At 40.8% G+C, this 16,917-nt stretch overlaps 1 protein-coding gene across 1 annotated transcript in view; it reads right to left on the bottom strand.

Moving 5' to 3' along the window:
* Positions 1 to 16,917, bottom strand: part of PLEKHH1 (pleckstrin homology domain containing, family H (with MyTH4 domain) member 1) — a 45,346-nt gene that overhangs the window by 19,909 nt on the left and 8,520 nt on the right. Inside the window, exons 3-12 of the mRNA XM_010083227.1 lie at positions 16,262 to 16,411; positions 13,016 to 13,099; positions 11,350 to 11,431; positions 7,613 to 8,622; positions 5,207 to 5,285; positions 4,504 to 4,592; positions 3,827 to 3,977; positions 2,684 to 2,823; positions 1,800 to 1,910; positions 210 to 296 (exon numbers count right to left, since the gene is read on the bottom strand). Of these exons, the coding sequence (XP_010081529.1) occupies positions 210 to 296; positions 1,800 to 1,910; positions 2,684 to 2,823; positions 3,827 to 3,977; positions 4,504 to 4,592; positions 5,207 to 5,285; positions 7,613 to 8,622; positions 11,350 to 11,431; positions 13,016 to 13,099; positions 16,262 to 16,411 (1,983 nt within the window). The remainder of the gene's footprint in view (positions 1 to 209; positions 297 to 1,799; positions 1,911 to 2,683; positions 2,824 to 3,826; positions 3,978 to 4,503; positions 4,593 to 5,206; positions 5,286 to 7,612; positions 8,623 to 11,349; positions 11,432 to 13,015; positions 13,100 to 16,261; positions 16,412 to 16,917) is intronic.

Below are 16,917 nucleotides of genomic sequence, written 5' to 3'. Positions count from 1 at the left end.
TTCCATTTCACAAAAGCTGTATTTGGGTTACAATTTAGCTTTTTCCCCATTATTTATTAAACTAACTGCCTGGCTTGTGCCAGGAAACACTGTCCAGATAAAGTTAGCTCATATCAATCGAGACACACAGTACCATTCAGCCTGAAACAAGTGCTCTCACCCAGCCACTTAGTGTGTGGTTATCTGCAGGATGAAAAAGCAATGCTCACCTGGAATGTTTGGGACCCTTCACCTCTGACTATTTGGCACGAGGAATTCAGCTCTATCTGCCCTTGTGGTTTGCGGATAACATCACTCTGAGGCAAGAAAAGCAAACAACTTTTTCAGTAGGAAAAAAACTCAGATGGTCTTAGAGTACTTAAATACAGCATGATATGCATGTGCAGGTTGGAGTCTGCATTCATGAGCTGGAAAGGACAGCTGAAGGTTGCCAGGTTGAATATGAGACAGTGTGATCCCATTGCAATGCTGAAGCAAAAATCTCCTCGGTAGTCACAGACAATATAAAAAGAGTAATGGCAACAAATAGTGTCCTGCAAAGTTCATATTGGACATTAGGAAAAAAAAAACAACAAAACAAACCCTTTCTCACTGGGAAGGCAATAAAACACCAAACAAGTGCCCAGATAGTGGCTGACTTTACACCTTTGGAAGTTTTCAAGATTCAGCTAGACAAAGCCATGGGTGGTTCAATCTACAGCTGGTGAAACTCCCTCCCCAATGTGTTAGTTGGACTAGGGTCTTCCAGAAGTCTCATCCAACCAACAGTCTAAATTCTCCATATTTATGAAATTTAGATATATATGTATGTATATAATATATATGCATAATGTGTTTGTGAATTCTGACAGACAAACCTAGTATCAGAAATAAAGTTGCATTGTGCCCTAAGGTGTATTTTTGTCCTGTCAGAATATGACAACACTGAAAAAATAAAAAAGTTTAAAATAAAACTTCTCAATATTCCTGACCTGTAAGCAAAGATGTGTACATACACAGAAATACTGTGTAATTATGCAGGTATGGAAGAAATTGCTGTGTCCAGAAGAAAAAAGTATGGAAAGTGAATATCCCTAAAAATAATTCTCTGTAATGTAGCTGAAGTACAGCAGATTAATAAAGGCCAACAATAAATGTATTTTATTGTATGGATACATTTTGAGTGAATACTGTTAGAATTTTTGAAATAACAGTTGTGAGCTATAAGAAAATATTTGGAAAGGTTTGAACACACAAATATGCTCTTTCAACATTGTTTCACTGATCATTGTAAGACAGCATTTTGCATGAAAGCTTATTTTCAATTTTACCCTAGTTTTCTAATACTTCCATGTCCATGTGGGAGGGTGAAAAATGAATGAATCCAGCTTTCTTCCCCCTGAAAGCTGTAGTTTTCCTCAGAGCCTGATATACTGACTGATGAGAACATACCTGCACGCTCCTGGTATTGCAGTTTATTTTTCCTTTATTTTCATCTTAAACATGACCAAAGCAGGGCCACGGCATGCCTTCTGCTTTTCATAATCTGTATGAAGTTAACCAGTAGGTGTCAAGCTTCTGTCCTTGTGAACAACCTTTCATCTCCTGGAAACTACTGGCACAAGGAGCTTCCCTGCCTAAGCAAAGACCCACGGTTGAACCTGTGAGTCAGACATCAAGCTCTTTGGCAGGACATTTTGGGGGAAGCTTGCCCACAGCTGCCCATGCTGGCAGTGGTGTCAGACTGGAACTAGTTCTGCAGACAACCTTCCCATGCCTTCCTGTTTACACATAGGAGTAAATGCATCCCAGTGACTCACCGGAGACTTGTAGTACATAATTTGTTTGTTTCTTAGAACAAACCATCGCCTCTTCCAAATCTTCACCTGGCTGCCCATTTTCAGCAAGTAACCTGATTTCTCCATGGGTTCCTGGAGGGCAAAGAACAAGGGGGAGAGAAGGTTATCTTGCACCTCTTAAAATACAAATGAAAGAGTGCTGAAATCAAGTTCAGACATTTGCTGCATCTCCAACATTTTCCACTTTGCCAAACACAAGTAGCAGCCATCCAAGGTCAGTGCTCTCTGCTCGACTTGGAGAAAGCCCTAGACTATCTGTGTAGCTGCAAACACCACATTGTGTTGTTTTAGTAAAGAAGACATCTGAAGATAATTTCGATGATTGTTTGATGCACTGAAAACTTATTTGTCTTCCTACCATAGCAGTGATTTTCCAAATAAAAGTGAAGGCTGGCTCTAAGTTATGATTAGACTCCTGTTCCTTGCCTGCTTGATCTCTTACATTCAAGAGTACACAATTTAATGCTGCCAGTGTTTGAGGTTTTTTTCTAGGCCAAAATATTCTATCCTTTCTCTTTTCTTCCTCTGAATTTCCAAATCTGTTTTGTCACAAAACTGTAAGGCCATCAACAAAGTAGAATATGTCTCCAGGAAACCACTACAGGTCACCAGGAAAGAATACAGCCCTTGATGCTCATACTTTTATCTAAGCAAGTAACAGAAATTGCACCTTCTCCTGAAGCATCAGATAGTGTCTTTTGGTACAGAAGAGCTGGACCAACAGCCCAGTCTGTTAGAGCATCACTTTGCAGGGGATAGCTCAATATATTGTAGGTATGCTTTTTCTTTTTCAAGGCTAAGCCTCTGTTCACATCCCTTCACAACTGTGAGGCAGCAAGACTTACAGTGCAGATTCCACCATCAGTGGAATAGGAAGATGTTCGCTGTAGCTTATGTTCTGGCTCTGAATAGTCACCATCCAAGGAGCACGCATCAGGAGGGATGGCATAGTCACTCTCGGAGCTCAGTGAGGACATAGATACACCTGTTCAAAATAAAGGAAAGAATGAGAATCATGGCTAGACAGAAGCATGCACTGAATACCACGCACTCTGAAAAAGTTAGAGTTCAACATTAAGGCTTTTTTGTTCAAGAAGAACAAATCATAGACTTTGGAAACTCAAACCCCTCTAACCAAACTTCTGAGGCCATTTTTTTTTCCATAGGAAGACAAGCAGTCAGAGTAAGTTTTGGATACTGACAGTGAAATTAATTTGTTGTTGAATAAAGAGAGATAAAATATTAAAACATAAAAGAAAAATCAACAGACTTGTTATCTAAAGCACAGACATGCTGTTTTCAGCTTGAAAACATTCATTTATAAAGCCTCAAGCCCATCTCACTCAAACTAAAGAAAAGGCTCCCTCACCAGCAATTGGGTTTTGCTTTCTGTGAATCTTCCATCACTGCTCCATGGCAATGCACAAACACATCAGCCAATGCATCACAACAGAAGTTAAGACTACATGAAATGCGATTCTATTTTATTAACTACCAATTGTAATGGAAATTCCACTCGAGGATCCAGTTTAACCTTCCCAGCACTCAGGAAAAATTGTCCTAGCCAAGACCCAAACTACCTGATGTCTCTCAAAGATAAGAAGGATTTCCTTACTGGTCAAGAAATTATCAGCCAATGACAGAACAAAAAACATTTTCTTTATAGTGTCAGTACTAGCTTGCTTACAAGGAGAAGTCACAGAAAAGGTATGGATGGCTTCACTGGATGTGTGATGAATTTGGGAGATCAATTCTTTCCACAATCTTAGTTTAGCAATTGCCTGTATGGAATCTACCAGTGGTAAACACACATCTAAGAGGACAGGTTTCTATTGAGTAGCTGTTGATATCTGCACGCATTCCGGGAGAACCCCTTATTAGCATCACCAAGGCTGAGCATTTGCCTGTCAGATGATTCTCTTCAGGACATCTTGCCTCACCCATGGGGACAGAGTTCCTGCTGCTCAGTAGCAATACTCTCACTTTACCTCTCTTCACTGCACGAGGGCTGCCTGGCATGCTGGCTTTCCTGTTCTCAGATCCAGCAGTAGAAGTCCTGAAGCTGGCATGGGAGCCACAGTCATCATCAGAGCCTGAAGACTCATCTAAGAAAGGCACGTTGCTGATCTGTGTGGCTTTCTGGAACACAGAGTTGTATGGTTAGCGTGTGAAGGAACAGTTTCCCCAGGACAATCGCTGCTCAATAAGGAGACAGATCAATCAATGCAGGCCCTTCATTTTCACACTGCCTTGCCCACTATTGTCCCAGGGCTCATTTCCTCCCTTTCTAGTCAGAGAACGTCCAAGCTTGACTCTCTAGTCTAATCTGTTTGGGTCTCCTCTGGTTACACCCTCCTACTGTTCCATAGCCCTGTGCTCTCAAAAGCCCTCTTCTATTTCATTCTCTAGGCTACTCCCACTATCACCCCTAGGTTTCTACAGCCCCTCTGCACTGCAGCTTCATGGACCAAAAGTTGATGCAATATTCTGTATTCCTAAATACCTTTATCATCTGCTAGTCCTTCTGCATTATTTTTGTGTCCAGTACTTTCTGTCACTCTCTAATTTTCTTTCCTTCACTGCACAGCTTCATTCTGTTCTTTCTCAAATTACTGGCAGCCCTGGACCATGCTTTTCATAAGAGGAAAGTGAGACAACTCCTTACCCCCTTCAGCGTAGTGTAGACTGGCACTGTGACATTTCTGTAGATGAGACAGGTAAACGGCCCAGCAGTTGAACGAGAGAAATTGGAAACTGGGAAAATTCAGAGAGAGACCAAGAGAGAAAATAATAGAAACTGGTGACAAGGAGAAGGTTTTAATGGAGAGGGACATGTATGCATGCAAGAACTTACGTAGCCTCTTGGAACATCAAATAATGGAGGATTGCCATCCTGGACTCTTTGGGCTCAGAAAGGCCAGGGAATATGTTATTGATTACATACAACTCTCAGAGACAGCTGCAATTCTCCCTCCATTTAGCCTGTAAGACATCTTACCCGCCCTGTGCTCCCCATGGTACAATGGCAATCCAGTGCCCCATGTCCAAACAGGTAAAAGCCAGGTGAAGGTGATGTGACAAGACTAAAAGCATGTCACAGACATGCAGAGGCAGAACAGCATCAGCGAAAGTGATGAAGGAGATAACGAAGTCCCTGAAGATGTCAGTGAATGCAGGGACTTAAACAGCTCAGCACCAATCAACCCTGATACCAGATGTATCCTACTCCCTTTCTTATCATGGCTATCTGCGAAATCAAATTTACTTTGAAAATAGGCAAGAAAATGAAGAAACATGAACAGCCAGAAGCTCAGGTCCCACACTGTCACTGTAACTCCCTTTAAGGATGGATCTTGTCTAGAACTTACAGCAGCTGGAAGTATCATTCACAGTGGCCACTTCAGACAACCTCATGCCAGACTTGGCCACAGCATAGATTCGACTCTCCTGGAACAGTAATACCATGAAAAGCAATGGTCAGACAAAAACATGATTCCTGCAAAAAGAAATGCTTGTGTCACAGAATACATGAGAAGGGGCCCTCTAAGAAAGAGTGGTCTGTTTCACCAGATGTTGGGTGAATGGCCGTTAGCGGAAATGTGCATCTGCGTGTGATTCCCTGAATCACAACAGACTTGGCTTATAAATGCTACACAGATGATATCCACAAACTGAAACACCTACATACAGTTATCAACAAATTACTTTACCACAGCTTGGAAAAAGCTATTTTTTTCCACTTTATGAACAATACATTAAAATGAATCAAGAACAGCCCTAAAACAGGACAATTTACTGAGTCACCACCTGCAAAGGATTCCCATTCTCTGATAAAGGAATGAAAGAAATGCCTGGAATGATCTTGATAAGCCTATGTCTCAGTTATAACAACATACGGAGCTTTCAGTTCAAAGGATCTTCAAGTGCTTCACAAATTGATAAAAATTCCAAGGGGGGAACCCAAACCTGTAACTAAATGCAGTGTTATTACTGAGACATCAATCAGTCTAAAATGGATAAAAATCAAAGCTAGGAATCCTCTTGCGGCTCCTTAAAGCATACAAGCAATCACTATCAGATATCACATATAATACATATACATGAGAGTACCTAAGACTGCAAAGTCAAGTACACCAAAAAAAGACATGACAGAATTAGTATTTTATGTATGTATATGCATTGTGATTTAGTCTCTAATGAAATACTATCTGCATTTTTTTCCCCAGACATTTCCTATTCATGGCACATAATGGACATTTCTTACTGATTAAGCTGCTATTTAATATTCTATTCATGCTTTAGTGTTTGATATGCTTAAATTTGCCCTACTTGTATACACTTACTTGACTCTGGTCTGAAGATAATGGATTTTTCCTGTGTTGTTCCTGACTGTAATACTACAACACTTCATAAACATTAATAAAAAAATTTACAAAAACCTGGGGAGGGACATCGATGAGTACTGTCATTATTTTCCAGAAGAGGAACTCAGATGTAGGTTCTTTGAGTATCAAATGTCTTTGAAGTACCCCTTTCAAGATGTCCAAGACCTGACTTTTTGAGAATTAACCATCATATAACATTGTTTGTAATGAAAAAAACTGAATATAGCTGCAGTGATCTGATCAAATTTATTTGCCAAACACAAGTTAGACATTCAAAAGGTGTGTGTGGAGTTGATGATCACCTGTGAAAAATTTAGCTTAAGGGACTAGAAGAACCTTACATGGGAACTCTAGATCAGAGAAGGCAATAGTAGCCAATCTCCGAGATGGATTTCCCCTCTTCGAAGTGAGTACACTGTTCATGACACCTTTCTGACTCCTGCAGCAAACAAAACAGACATCTTGGAAACTGCAGTTTCTTTTACTACACTATCCAGCTTCATCCCCAGCACAGTTCCATATTATGGACTGAGTGAAAAGAGATTCCTTTGGAAAACAGATGTGATTACACTCAGGTTTAAACTGGTATCATAAAGGATGCAGCCAAAGATCACAAATAATGTTAAGTTTTCATTTAAAAAAATTATAAAACATGAGGATTAACAATGAGTGCTTGACTCTAGTAAATCACTTGTTTGCCTTTGCCTTTAAAAAAGCAAATTGAAAATAATGAAATTATCTCTTTTGATACTACATTGATTTCCACAAAGTTTGCCAGTTAGACTCACATCAGCAAACAATCCAAACATCTGAACTAACAAGTAACTGAAAATGATAATAACAAACTGCTCTCTCACATTAAGTAAGCAATAGGACATGTATATTCATTTTAACAATGGCTTTCACTAAATTTTCTTGATAGCAGAAGTATACCATGAGATAGGAATGCTGAGATAGAATCCATGTATCTATTCTAGTATTCACAGCTTTTTCTGACCCTAAAACTATCTGGTCTGGTCCATTCACTTGCACGTATGACTCACTTTTCTGTCTTAAATACATGACAACAGAACTAAGGATTAACTTTTGATGACCCATAAGGATAAACCACAATGCAGCACCTCTTGACTTTCATTTGTATTCCTATGCTTCTTGAGCACTATTTTCTTCCTAGGATTTTTTTTTTCCTTGTAAAGAGAAAAGACAAAAGAAATTGACAGTAGAACCAGCATGCCCTGTGATCTGGAACTGTCAGACTAGGTGATTCAGAAATGTGACTGAGGTCTACAGGGAACAATTGCTTGAGACCAAGAGCTGTTGCAGCTGAACTACTTGGCACTACTCAAAGATAAGTAGCACTTCTCAGACTGCTGTCCTTGCATGTCTTACCCACGATGGGAATCTGTGCAGCGGTGGTGTGGGAGGTTTACCTCCTGGGTCAAGTAGGCCAGCCTCAGAACTCATAGCTTCTCTTTGCCCTGCAGATAAGTTGTTGATTTTCTCACATGCTCTAGCTTCTTCCCTCACTGGGCAACGTTCTGTCTCCATCTTCTCCAGTACCCCATCATCATCAATGTCTGTCTCCTTCACTTGCCCAGGGCAGACTGGAGAGTCTGTTATGGGCTGGAAGGTGCAAGCCTCTAAGCTCATTACACGATGGAAAGAATTAGCCCCTGGCTGTGGTTGGCTGTAATGTCTCTTGGCTAGTTGAATACTGTCTCTTGGTGCATTTGGAGTCCGCATTTTTGGAAAGGTCATACTACTGCCAAGGCCACATTCCCTCCCAGGACAGATGGAATGTGCTGTAACAGCTGATGTTGACACAACCAGGGGTGGCTCAGCAGTTTGGAGATGGCCTTCAAGCATGCTCATTATTTCTGCTGAGGAAGAGGAGTCCAGCCGATGGGAGCGGAACCTGGCACTCAAATCATCAGAGAAGCGGGTGCTGTCCAAAGCCACCTGTTGCAAGGTGCTCACAGTGCTATGGTTTCCTTCCAAAGATGATTGGAAGGTCAAAGCGTCAACGATTCTTGTGGGCTCAGCCAAAGGGTCCAGTGATGCAGGATCAGAGCACTCTAACCTGTGTTCCGAACTTACAGCTGGGAATACATCTTTCTCTGTGGAGAGATTCCAGCTTGATGGGTCAGACATGAGCTTCAGTGTGCGCTGGGAAGTCAGAGATTTATCCTCTCCATCCTCAGTAAAGGTGTCATTGGCAAGGACTATGTTTGCTGTAGAGAGGACATGTTTGGTAGGTCCTGCCTGACACACCTGTCTGAAATCAGGTGCAAGGAGCACAGATTTCTGGTCTATCTTCTCAGCGAAAGAGGCCTGTGATGCTCTGGGCTTCAGAGAATTACAGCTCCAAAGAGATTCAAAGGGAGGAATGCTGGTCATGTCTACAATGGAGGAGAATATATGGTTAGGGCATTCAAATGCTTTACTGTCTAAAATGTTACTTGCTAGTATAAGTTGTTCACATCAGTTGTATTTCAATAGCACCCTGGCCTGGTTATGACTATACAGAATAGAAAAGAGATGGCTGGGCACAGCTATAACACAAGTGCTATATATTTATAATTGGGAATAGTACAGAAAAGATTAATAGGAAATGATTAATCACTGTTTCTTACAAAAGTGGAATTAAGGAGTGCCTAAAGAAATTACCAGGCAGTGCATTTGAAATTTACAGCAGGAAGGGATTTTTTCAGACAAAGAAGAAAATAGAATACTGCAGTGCCCAAAAGATAGGCCAGAAAAAGCAATTTATCAGTGGCACAGATAACAGTTTAGACAGAAATTCTGGCCTGGGAACCTCCTAAAAGACTGACAGCAGAAGCTGGAAGGGTACCTGGAGAGAAGGACAGCTCTACTTGCAAGATTTTCTTTTTTTCCTGAAACACCCACAGCCAACCAGGAGACAGGATACTGGCCTAGGCAAGCTTTCAGTCTAACTCCATATAGCAGTTTTTATTCTTACCCATCTACAATTACATCTCTTAAAACAGCCATGAGAAGAAGTGCACCTATCCACAAAATACTTTGTCAAAAAACTATCTAAGTGGCCAGAACACCACTTAGTGCAGCTTTTGACTTCAATGGACCTTCAGGGATTTAAGCCATCAAATAAGCTTGTACAAGCTCCTGTTCCCAGGGCCTTGATGTGGCTTCCAGCATACGTATGGAGACCTTCTTAACCATCACACCAGTCAGTGAGGTTACTCTCTTTTCAAGATTCTCCCTAGAGCTTTATGACCCAAGCAGTGGGTTTTGTCAACAAGTTTTATAACAGTCTCTTACATGTTTTTGCTAGTAAAAAGTTCCTTTATTTTTTTCTCTGCCTCTTCAGTTGCTATATTAGAAGATGACATAAAAGATAGACCCTAGATGGCCTCCATTGTTGTTTGCTTATTTAGTACCTATACTTTACAATTCTTCTACTTTCTTCCTTTCCATAATTCCTAGATTAAAAGGCTATCTCAGTTCTACAGGTTCTGCTGAATAGCAGCTTTAGGGTATGAGAAAGCGTGGATAAAAGTTGGAGTTGCAGAGGGTGTTACTTCACTTTACGATTTTGTTTGACCTTGGCATTTATGTATTGCCTGACTGAAAAGAATCAGGTCATAAGATGCTTTGGAAATTGCATAAATATGGGCGAGTGTGACTCTGCACAGCTATCACAAAAAATACTGCCTGAACATCAAACTCTACAGGCATTGCTTAACCACTAATAAGATTTACAAGGAAGTAGAAACAAACTGAAGACACAAAGTAACAGAGGCAAGGGCAAACAGCAGAATAAATCACTGTTGATTGTGGAAAGGATTAAACCTGCTCTTGAAAACACAGCTGACAGAAAGACAACCATGAGAGCCTGACCTTGGTGCTTGAGTCACAAGGAACTGAATGCTAACAAAGCTATTCCTAAAATACAAGGCTGGCACACACGAATCCTGGCACACATTTTCCCCTGCCCCTGAGGTAAATCATTAGCGTAGACTGAAAAGAGGCCATTCATTTTAAATATTATTGGTATTTTTGCAGCTTCCTAGATATGACAGGAGATAAATCAGAGGAAGTTGTTACTGTTAGCACGGCAAGCAAGAAGAGATTTGTCTTGATGCAGAGGCCTCTGAATTCAGGCTGGCACAGTGAGACTAGGGAGGGATATGAGGAGAGAGCAGAGCTGTTCATGCGCAGAGAGCTGGGATCCAGGGAACACTTAATACCAAATTATTAACGCAGTATTCTCTTTTTGTAAACAGCCAGAGCCCGAGGGGATGAGAAAACCCCAGTCATAAAGCATTTAGCTAGAACATGGTGGGATTTAGAAGGAATTTTGCCCTATTCCCTTGCTGTGGAGCGATAGGAATGCCAGAAAAGATTTCTGCAGGAAAGAAATGCCCCCTGCCTGCATGCTCAGTGAAGTTCTGGAAACTAGCTCATAGCTCATGTTACTGTGGCCAAACCAACCTCATTAAAAAAAAAAATACAAGAAGAAAATGGTTAAGACAGAATTTCCTCTTCAAAATGTGTTGTGATGAAAGGCGAAATTTTCACGCCCTGGAGGCCAAAGTTCTCCATCTATCCACCAAACAAGAACTGGAAAAGCACAAGCACCATAAGCAGCTTTCTCCAACCTAACCCGATAGCACAGAGGAACCCAGCTTCTAAAGCTAGACCAAGCAGCTGCTGCCTTGGCCCACTCAGTCCTCAGTTACTCAGCTCACACGCCAGCTGAGGTTCCATGGGATGTGTGTGGAGGTGAAGTGAAATACCTCAGGGACTTCTACCCTGCACCACTGAAGCAAATGTAGAGTTTTGCCATGTATTTCAATGAGTGATTCTAATTCAGGAGCTCAGTGGTGTATTTTAGTGGCAAAAGCAGACTCTGAAAAGAAAGGACTCTGTATTCAGTCACTGGTGGGAAACCAATTAAGACTTTAAGGCAGGTAAGCAATGCTATTCCCAACTTAAAAATGGACCCACTGAGGAACAGAGTAATTCTACTGCTTGCTCTCTGTCACAAGTGCTAATTTCTCACAGAGTTAAGAATACAACCCAGGAATGCTGATTTCCACTCTTGCGGTGGTTACTAGGCTACAGTGCCAGGTGAACACATTTACCTTGCAATGTATCCTGAAGGGCTTCAATTTGCTCCGTCAGCCTCTGATTACAGTTTTTCAGGTGGTAATTTTCTAGCTCAAGCTATGAAACAACAATAATAAAAACTGAAAAATAATGCAAAACTGTGTGTGCACGTGTGTTCCACTATACAGAACATGTCTTCATCTTTATTACATTCAAGTGTCTGAACAGGAAAAAAGAAAAAAGGATGGGCAAGTCTATCAGTCACCTTGAAATCCTTCTCCTTAGCAGACTGGACAACCCACATAAACACTTTGCTGTGCTTTCTCAAATAGCCTCTACATATACTATTCATAACTTCTCAATTAGGTCTTAATTTCCTTCATTTCCTTCCCTGCTATTGTTTATCATTTACTCCTGTTCCAGAAATAACTGTCATGAAAGAGACAATCAAAAAACTGTTACCCAGGAGGAACATTTTTCTCTCTCCCCCTGTATGTCATAAGAGGAGATCCCTTGGACCCAGGGGACCAAAGGAAAAAAAAACAACAAACAAACCACCATTAAGGGTGCATTTACATTTGCAATTAGTGCACGAGGGATTCTTTGCAAATTTGCCTTATGTCTTTTCTTGAAGTGTCTCAGCATACATTCTTCAATGCAGCAGCAGTGCACCAAAAGAGGCTTCCCTCTTGATGGAATGAAAGTTGAAATTGCACCCATGGTGCTGTCTACAGAAACCCATTTGCAACACAGATGCAAAGTCCTTCAGTTGGCAGTGGTCCACTTGTGCATGGTATGCACCTAGAAGCAGCATCTGTCATGAACTTCCTGGCCAGTGAAGACAATGTGAATGTGTGGTCCTGGATTCACAGCAGGTCACACCAAGTCAACCCCCATGCTTCCTCCATGCTGCACCAGTCAGTAATGTAGATGCACCTTAAGTTGTCTCATATAGAAGAATGAAGTACAGCAGCTTGGTGAATTATCGAGAAAATCTAATGAGATTATGAAGTGATATAACACAATTAGTGCCCACAAAGACTGCTTCTTCCAACTCCAACAAATTCCTCTTCTGGCATAAACTGGAAAATATATGGCTTTAACATGGAATAAAAGGGAAAGACCAGATAGCCCCACACCCAGTTGTAAACTGTTACTGCAGCTTGAAAACTGTGTGATGACCCATTGCTATCTCTCTGTTATTCTAGAGGGTATTGAATTAGGCCCAGATAGAGGCATAAATCCACAGGATGGACAGGAGGAAGAGGCTAGACATGAGAAAATGCTGGGCAGTAGGAAAACAGCATTAGTTGGAGATGGCAAATTAAGGAAGAGCAAAGAATATGTTGTGTCACAGCTGCTTTGTCAGAAAAAGAGAAAGAAATAGCACCCAGATTAAAAAGGGAGAGGCAGAGGAAAGCTAAGTGAAAGCCACTTGTGCCTAGTAAATCTTCTTCAGAGATGGCATTTGGGCATTAGCAACTTCACAGTCATTTATGGTTTACCCAAAGCAGTAAAAAGCCCTCAGTCAGAAAGATGACCCTAGCTCTGCAACTGAGTGTGTATAGGGCCAAACAACCAGAAAGCCTCTGTGGCAGATGGACTGTTCTCAGACTATTGTCCTACGTAGGAGCCCACTGGCAGTACAGCCACCATACCTAGTCATAGGCCTTGAAACCTGGCAGGAAGCTAAAGACTCACCTCTCTCAGCTTAAATGTTACCCACTCTTTGATCTTGGCAGCTTTCTCTTGAACAATTTTGGCTTCCTCAGTCCTCAACTGCTTCTGTGCCAAAAAAAGATTAGATGTATTAGGAGACTACAACTAACTGTTCTCAGTAAATTACTGCATCAGGAGTGACTTCAACACTGCAGCTCCCATTCCAGACGGAAGATTTAAGACTGCTATTTGGGTATTATTATAGAGCTGGTGCCTGAAAAAAATCAAGCTCTAAGTTGTCTTACATGGTCTCTGGAGTCAAATTCATATGGTTGTTTCAAGAGTTTGCTGTGGAATAGCAAAATCCAGCTCAGGTAATGATTACCCACCTACCACAGTTTCTTTTGAGTACAGTCTGCAACTTTTCCTGGTTTAGATGGTTTTGCAATGTTGCTGTTTGCTGTTGACCATCTGTAGTATTTCCCCAGCCTACACATACACACATTGAAGTTAGTAAGAATTAAGCAGTGCCTGTAAGTGATTTATAAAACACTGTAGTAATTCCAAACAAAAGAGATTAAAATGCTGCAAGCACAGGTGTAGAGTACAGAATTTAAAGGTACATGAGATGGAAACTAATACCAACAATGTATTTGTAACTTATACATATACTCATTGAGTATATATATACATATATTCATTGAGAAATTTAAAAAACAACAAAAAAAAGGATAAGACTCAGGATAAAAAAGATGCAAAAACTTAACCTTCAAATACCATAAGACCTGCTAGGTTTTGAGATGGTGTAAGTGGCTGTATGTTTACATATTCATTAAACTAGGTTCCAGTTCATACAAAGGTGTTATGAGAATACTGTTGATTTGCACCATGAACATTCTTCCCCAAATATCTGCTTGGGCAATGTTGCTACATCATCATTTTTGCAGCTGTGTTTTTTTCCCTTTCTGGGAATTTCCTTTGAAAGACACTGGATTGATACTATCGATAACCTGAAGCCTTCTGTTCATCTCCTGTGTGGCTTCATCAGAAGCAATGTCACTGAAAGGTCTCCTATCTGTGCAGTGATTTAAACTGCTACAGAGAGAAATCAGTTCCAGGAGCAAGAGAGGGAGGGGGAATATACTCTGTATGGCAATTCAGCCCTGGTTTCTCTAATTAAATGGACAAAGGTAATATCTTCTGCTAGCAGTTGGTGGTTTTCCTGCTAGTTTTTTTTTTTTTTTTTCTGATGTGAACAAATACCAGTAATTATGGTGTCAGTGCTTCCCCCCCTGCCCCTTTTTAAATTTTTCACACTGAAAAGTTCACTTAATTCATACCACATAATACACAGCAGACTGCAGGAAATTCTCCACATCTTCACAACTCTTAATCACCACATGCTGTTCATCACCATAATTGCACATCTAAGAGCTATTATTCAAATATGTTTGTTGACTTTAAAATAGACCTTGGCAACACTATGGGTAGCAGTAACATTTGTAGTTGAGCACAATTAAATAAAAGTAATCAAATCTGATGCTTCAAGAGGAGGATTTATTTAGTTTTTCTCCCTGAATATGGCTGTGCGTGTCCCTAATCATCAGGTACCAGCCTTTGCTGGAGTCAGAATATTAGACCTGTCTACTGCTCTGAAATAATCTGGCACATGTAGTGGATCTACCATAGACCTCTGAATATCTATCACATGATAATGTCTTTGAATCTCTAAGGACCTGGACTTGTCTTAGGTCAGGGACCAAGAAGTAAAAGATTCAGAATATTGCTATGCTACACACTGAAGTGCAATGCCAAAATTTCATTTGGGGTCCTAAAGTAGAATAGTGACATGATGACAGCATTGTAACAGAGCCCAGTATGCCCTGCCTCTAAGCAGGACAAATTCACTCAGGCACAACACCCGTAGGTGCAGTTATTGTGCTTTAAGATCCAGAAGCAGTTAGAGATTCTTTGTGTCCCATGCTATTGTGTGGTCCAGACATGACCTCAGTGTTCTCTTATTAAAGCTCTGAATTCTACAGCTCTCCCCACCCCAGTGAAAACAAATAGAATGCCAATATTACAGGGACCCTTAGTGACCTTCCAGAACTGCCACTGACCCATTCCATTCCGAAACTAAACCTGTGACCCTGATAGAGTGTTTGTTATCCAAAACTGCCAAGCTTCAGCTTTCATTTCTAGAATCTCATTTTGCCTCTTGTTGCAAGAACAAAAAGACTTCTACTAACAGAACATTTTCCCCACTTGTGTTTGTTGATATTAATAAAATCAAACCTTACATTTCTGGATAAAACAACAATTTCTTTCATCTCTGATTGCAAGAGCTATTTCCAGACCTTGATCACTATTGTAGCTCCTTCTGAAAACCTTCTTCCTCTTCCAAAATGCAGAAACTTCAGCTATATTCTGCCTGAGCAAGCTGGCCTGGAGAAGTGACCTGAAACCCAGAGTATTACAAAGACCTGATGGCTGACTTCCATACTACACTTGGTCTGAGTGAGTTCAGACACCTCACCAATCTATTTTGCCCATGAAATAGGTGTCAATTAGCTAAATGTAAAGTGTAACTCAAATGGCAAAGTATTTTTTTTTGGGGGGGGTAAAATTATAATGAGCTACTTCCATTTAAAAGTAATTTACTTAGCAACATACAAAAATACCTAATTTCTCATGTTACAAAGACCACAGGGCAAGGCCTTTACTAGAGCTGAAATTCAAGCCCTGCTGTAGATGTAGCTCCTTCATTCCACCAACTGAGAATGGAAGAGACTAAGAACCTTCCACACTGGGAAACAGCTGCTCTTTCATGAGGACAACTGACGAGAGATGAACTATGCTAAAGGATTGCTGAAGACTCGGAAAAGTCCCTTCCTAAGAAGCAGCATATGCTGAGTCAGAGATGGGCTACCTAACAACTTCGCAGAGCAATCCATATGCCAGGAAGCCAGAGACATACTGTGACCAGACTCCAGCATTACAATTCAGGGTCTTGACACTGACTCAACAGTAACATAAGAAAGTCCTTAAGGACATTGACCAATCTCCTGTAATGAGGAGACAAGAGCTACTAAGGCTGAATGGATTTTTTTGTCTGAAAAGAGAAAGGAAGGAGAGGATCTTGCACTAAGCACATAATTTTACAGCTGATCTGAAGGCAACCAAGGGCTAATATTATAATGGAGACGTAATCCATACCATTGAAACATACATTACAGAGTGCCTCTGACTCATGAAAGCTACAGGTCTCCTTGTAGAAAATATCTTTACCTGTTTTGCTAGCTGTGTCTCCAATCTGTTGATCAGATCTTCCTTTCCTTGCACTGTGCCCATCAGCTCTTGGTATTTCCTGTGCAGGGTGCTGTCTGATTCACCAGTCTTCACATTGGCTAGTTTTATCTTCTCTTCCATAACTCTGACCTGTAGTGACAATTAGATGGGGATAAAAAACCAAAACAATGCAAATGAAGGAGCTGCTTGTTTAGTTGTAAGACCCTAACTGAGAGGATTGATGGGCTTCATATTTTTGAAGTTGTGAAAGGAAGAAAAAACAAATCCTTCAGGTCACAAAGTTCATATCCACATATGTGAAAAGAACATTGCCCATTATTTTTGTAATGCTGAAGCAGTAACAGATGCAAACTGAACCATGAACTGATAAACACATTGTGGATTGTGAAATATTTGCACACTATTGGTCAAAGAGACCATACAGGCACTATAGTCTACATAGACATATGGGCAAGGTACACCGCATTTTCCTCCTTTGCAATACCAGGGTCAGCTTTTTAGCCCATTCAGTACCAAGCTGTGCACAAAACCCCGGCCATCTGCTTCAGATCAAGATTTCTATAGGGAAATGTACCATGGAGCTCCTTCCTCCTCCTATCCTCAGCTTACATAATGTTTTGGCAACTTCTGGCTTT

Source organism: Pterocles gutturalis, unplaced genomic scaffold (genome assembly GCF_000699245.1).
Source record: "Pterocles gutturalis isolate BGI_N339 unplaced genomic scaffold, ASM69924v1 scaffold27896, whole genome shotgun sequence".
NCBI classification, from domain to species: domain Eukaryota; kingdom Metazoa; phylum Chordata; class Aves; order Pterocliformes; family Pteroclidae; genus Pterocles; species Pterocles gutturalis.
Note: the sequence above shows the minus strand (reverse complement) of the source record. Positions and strands in the feature narration are given on the sequence as shown.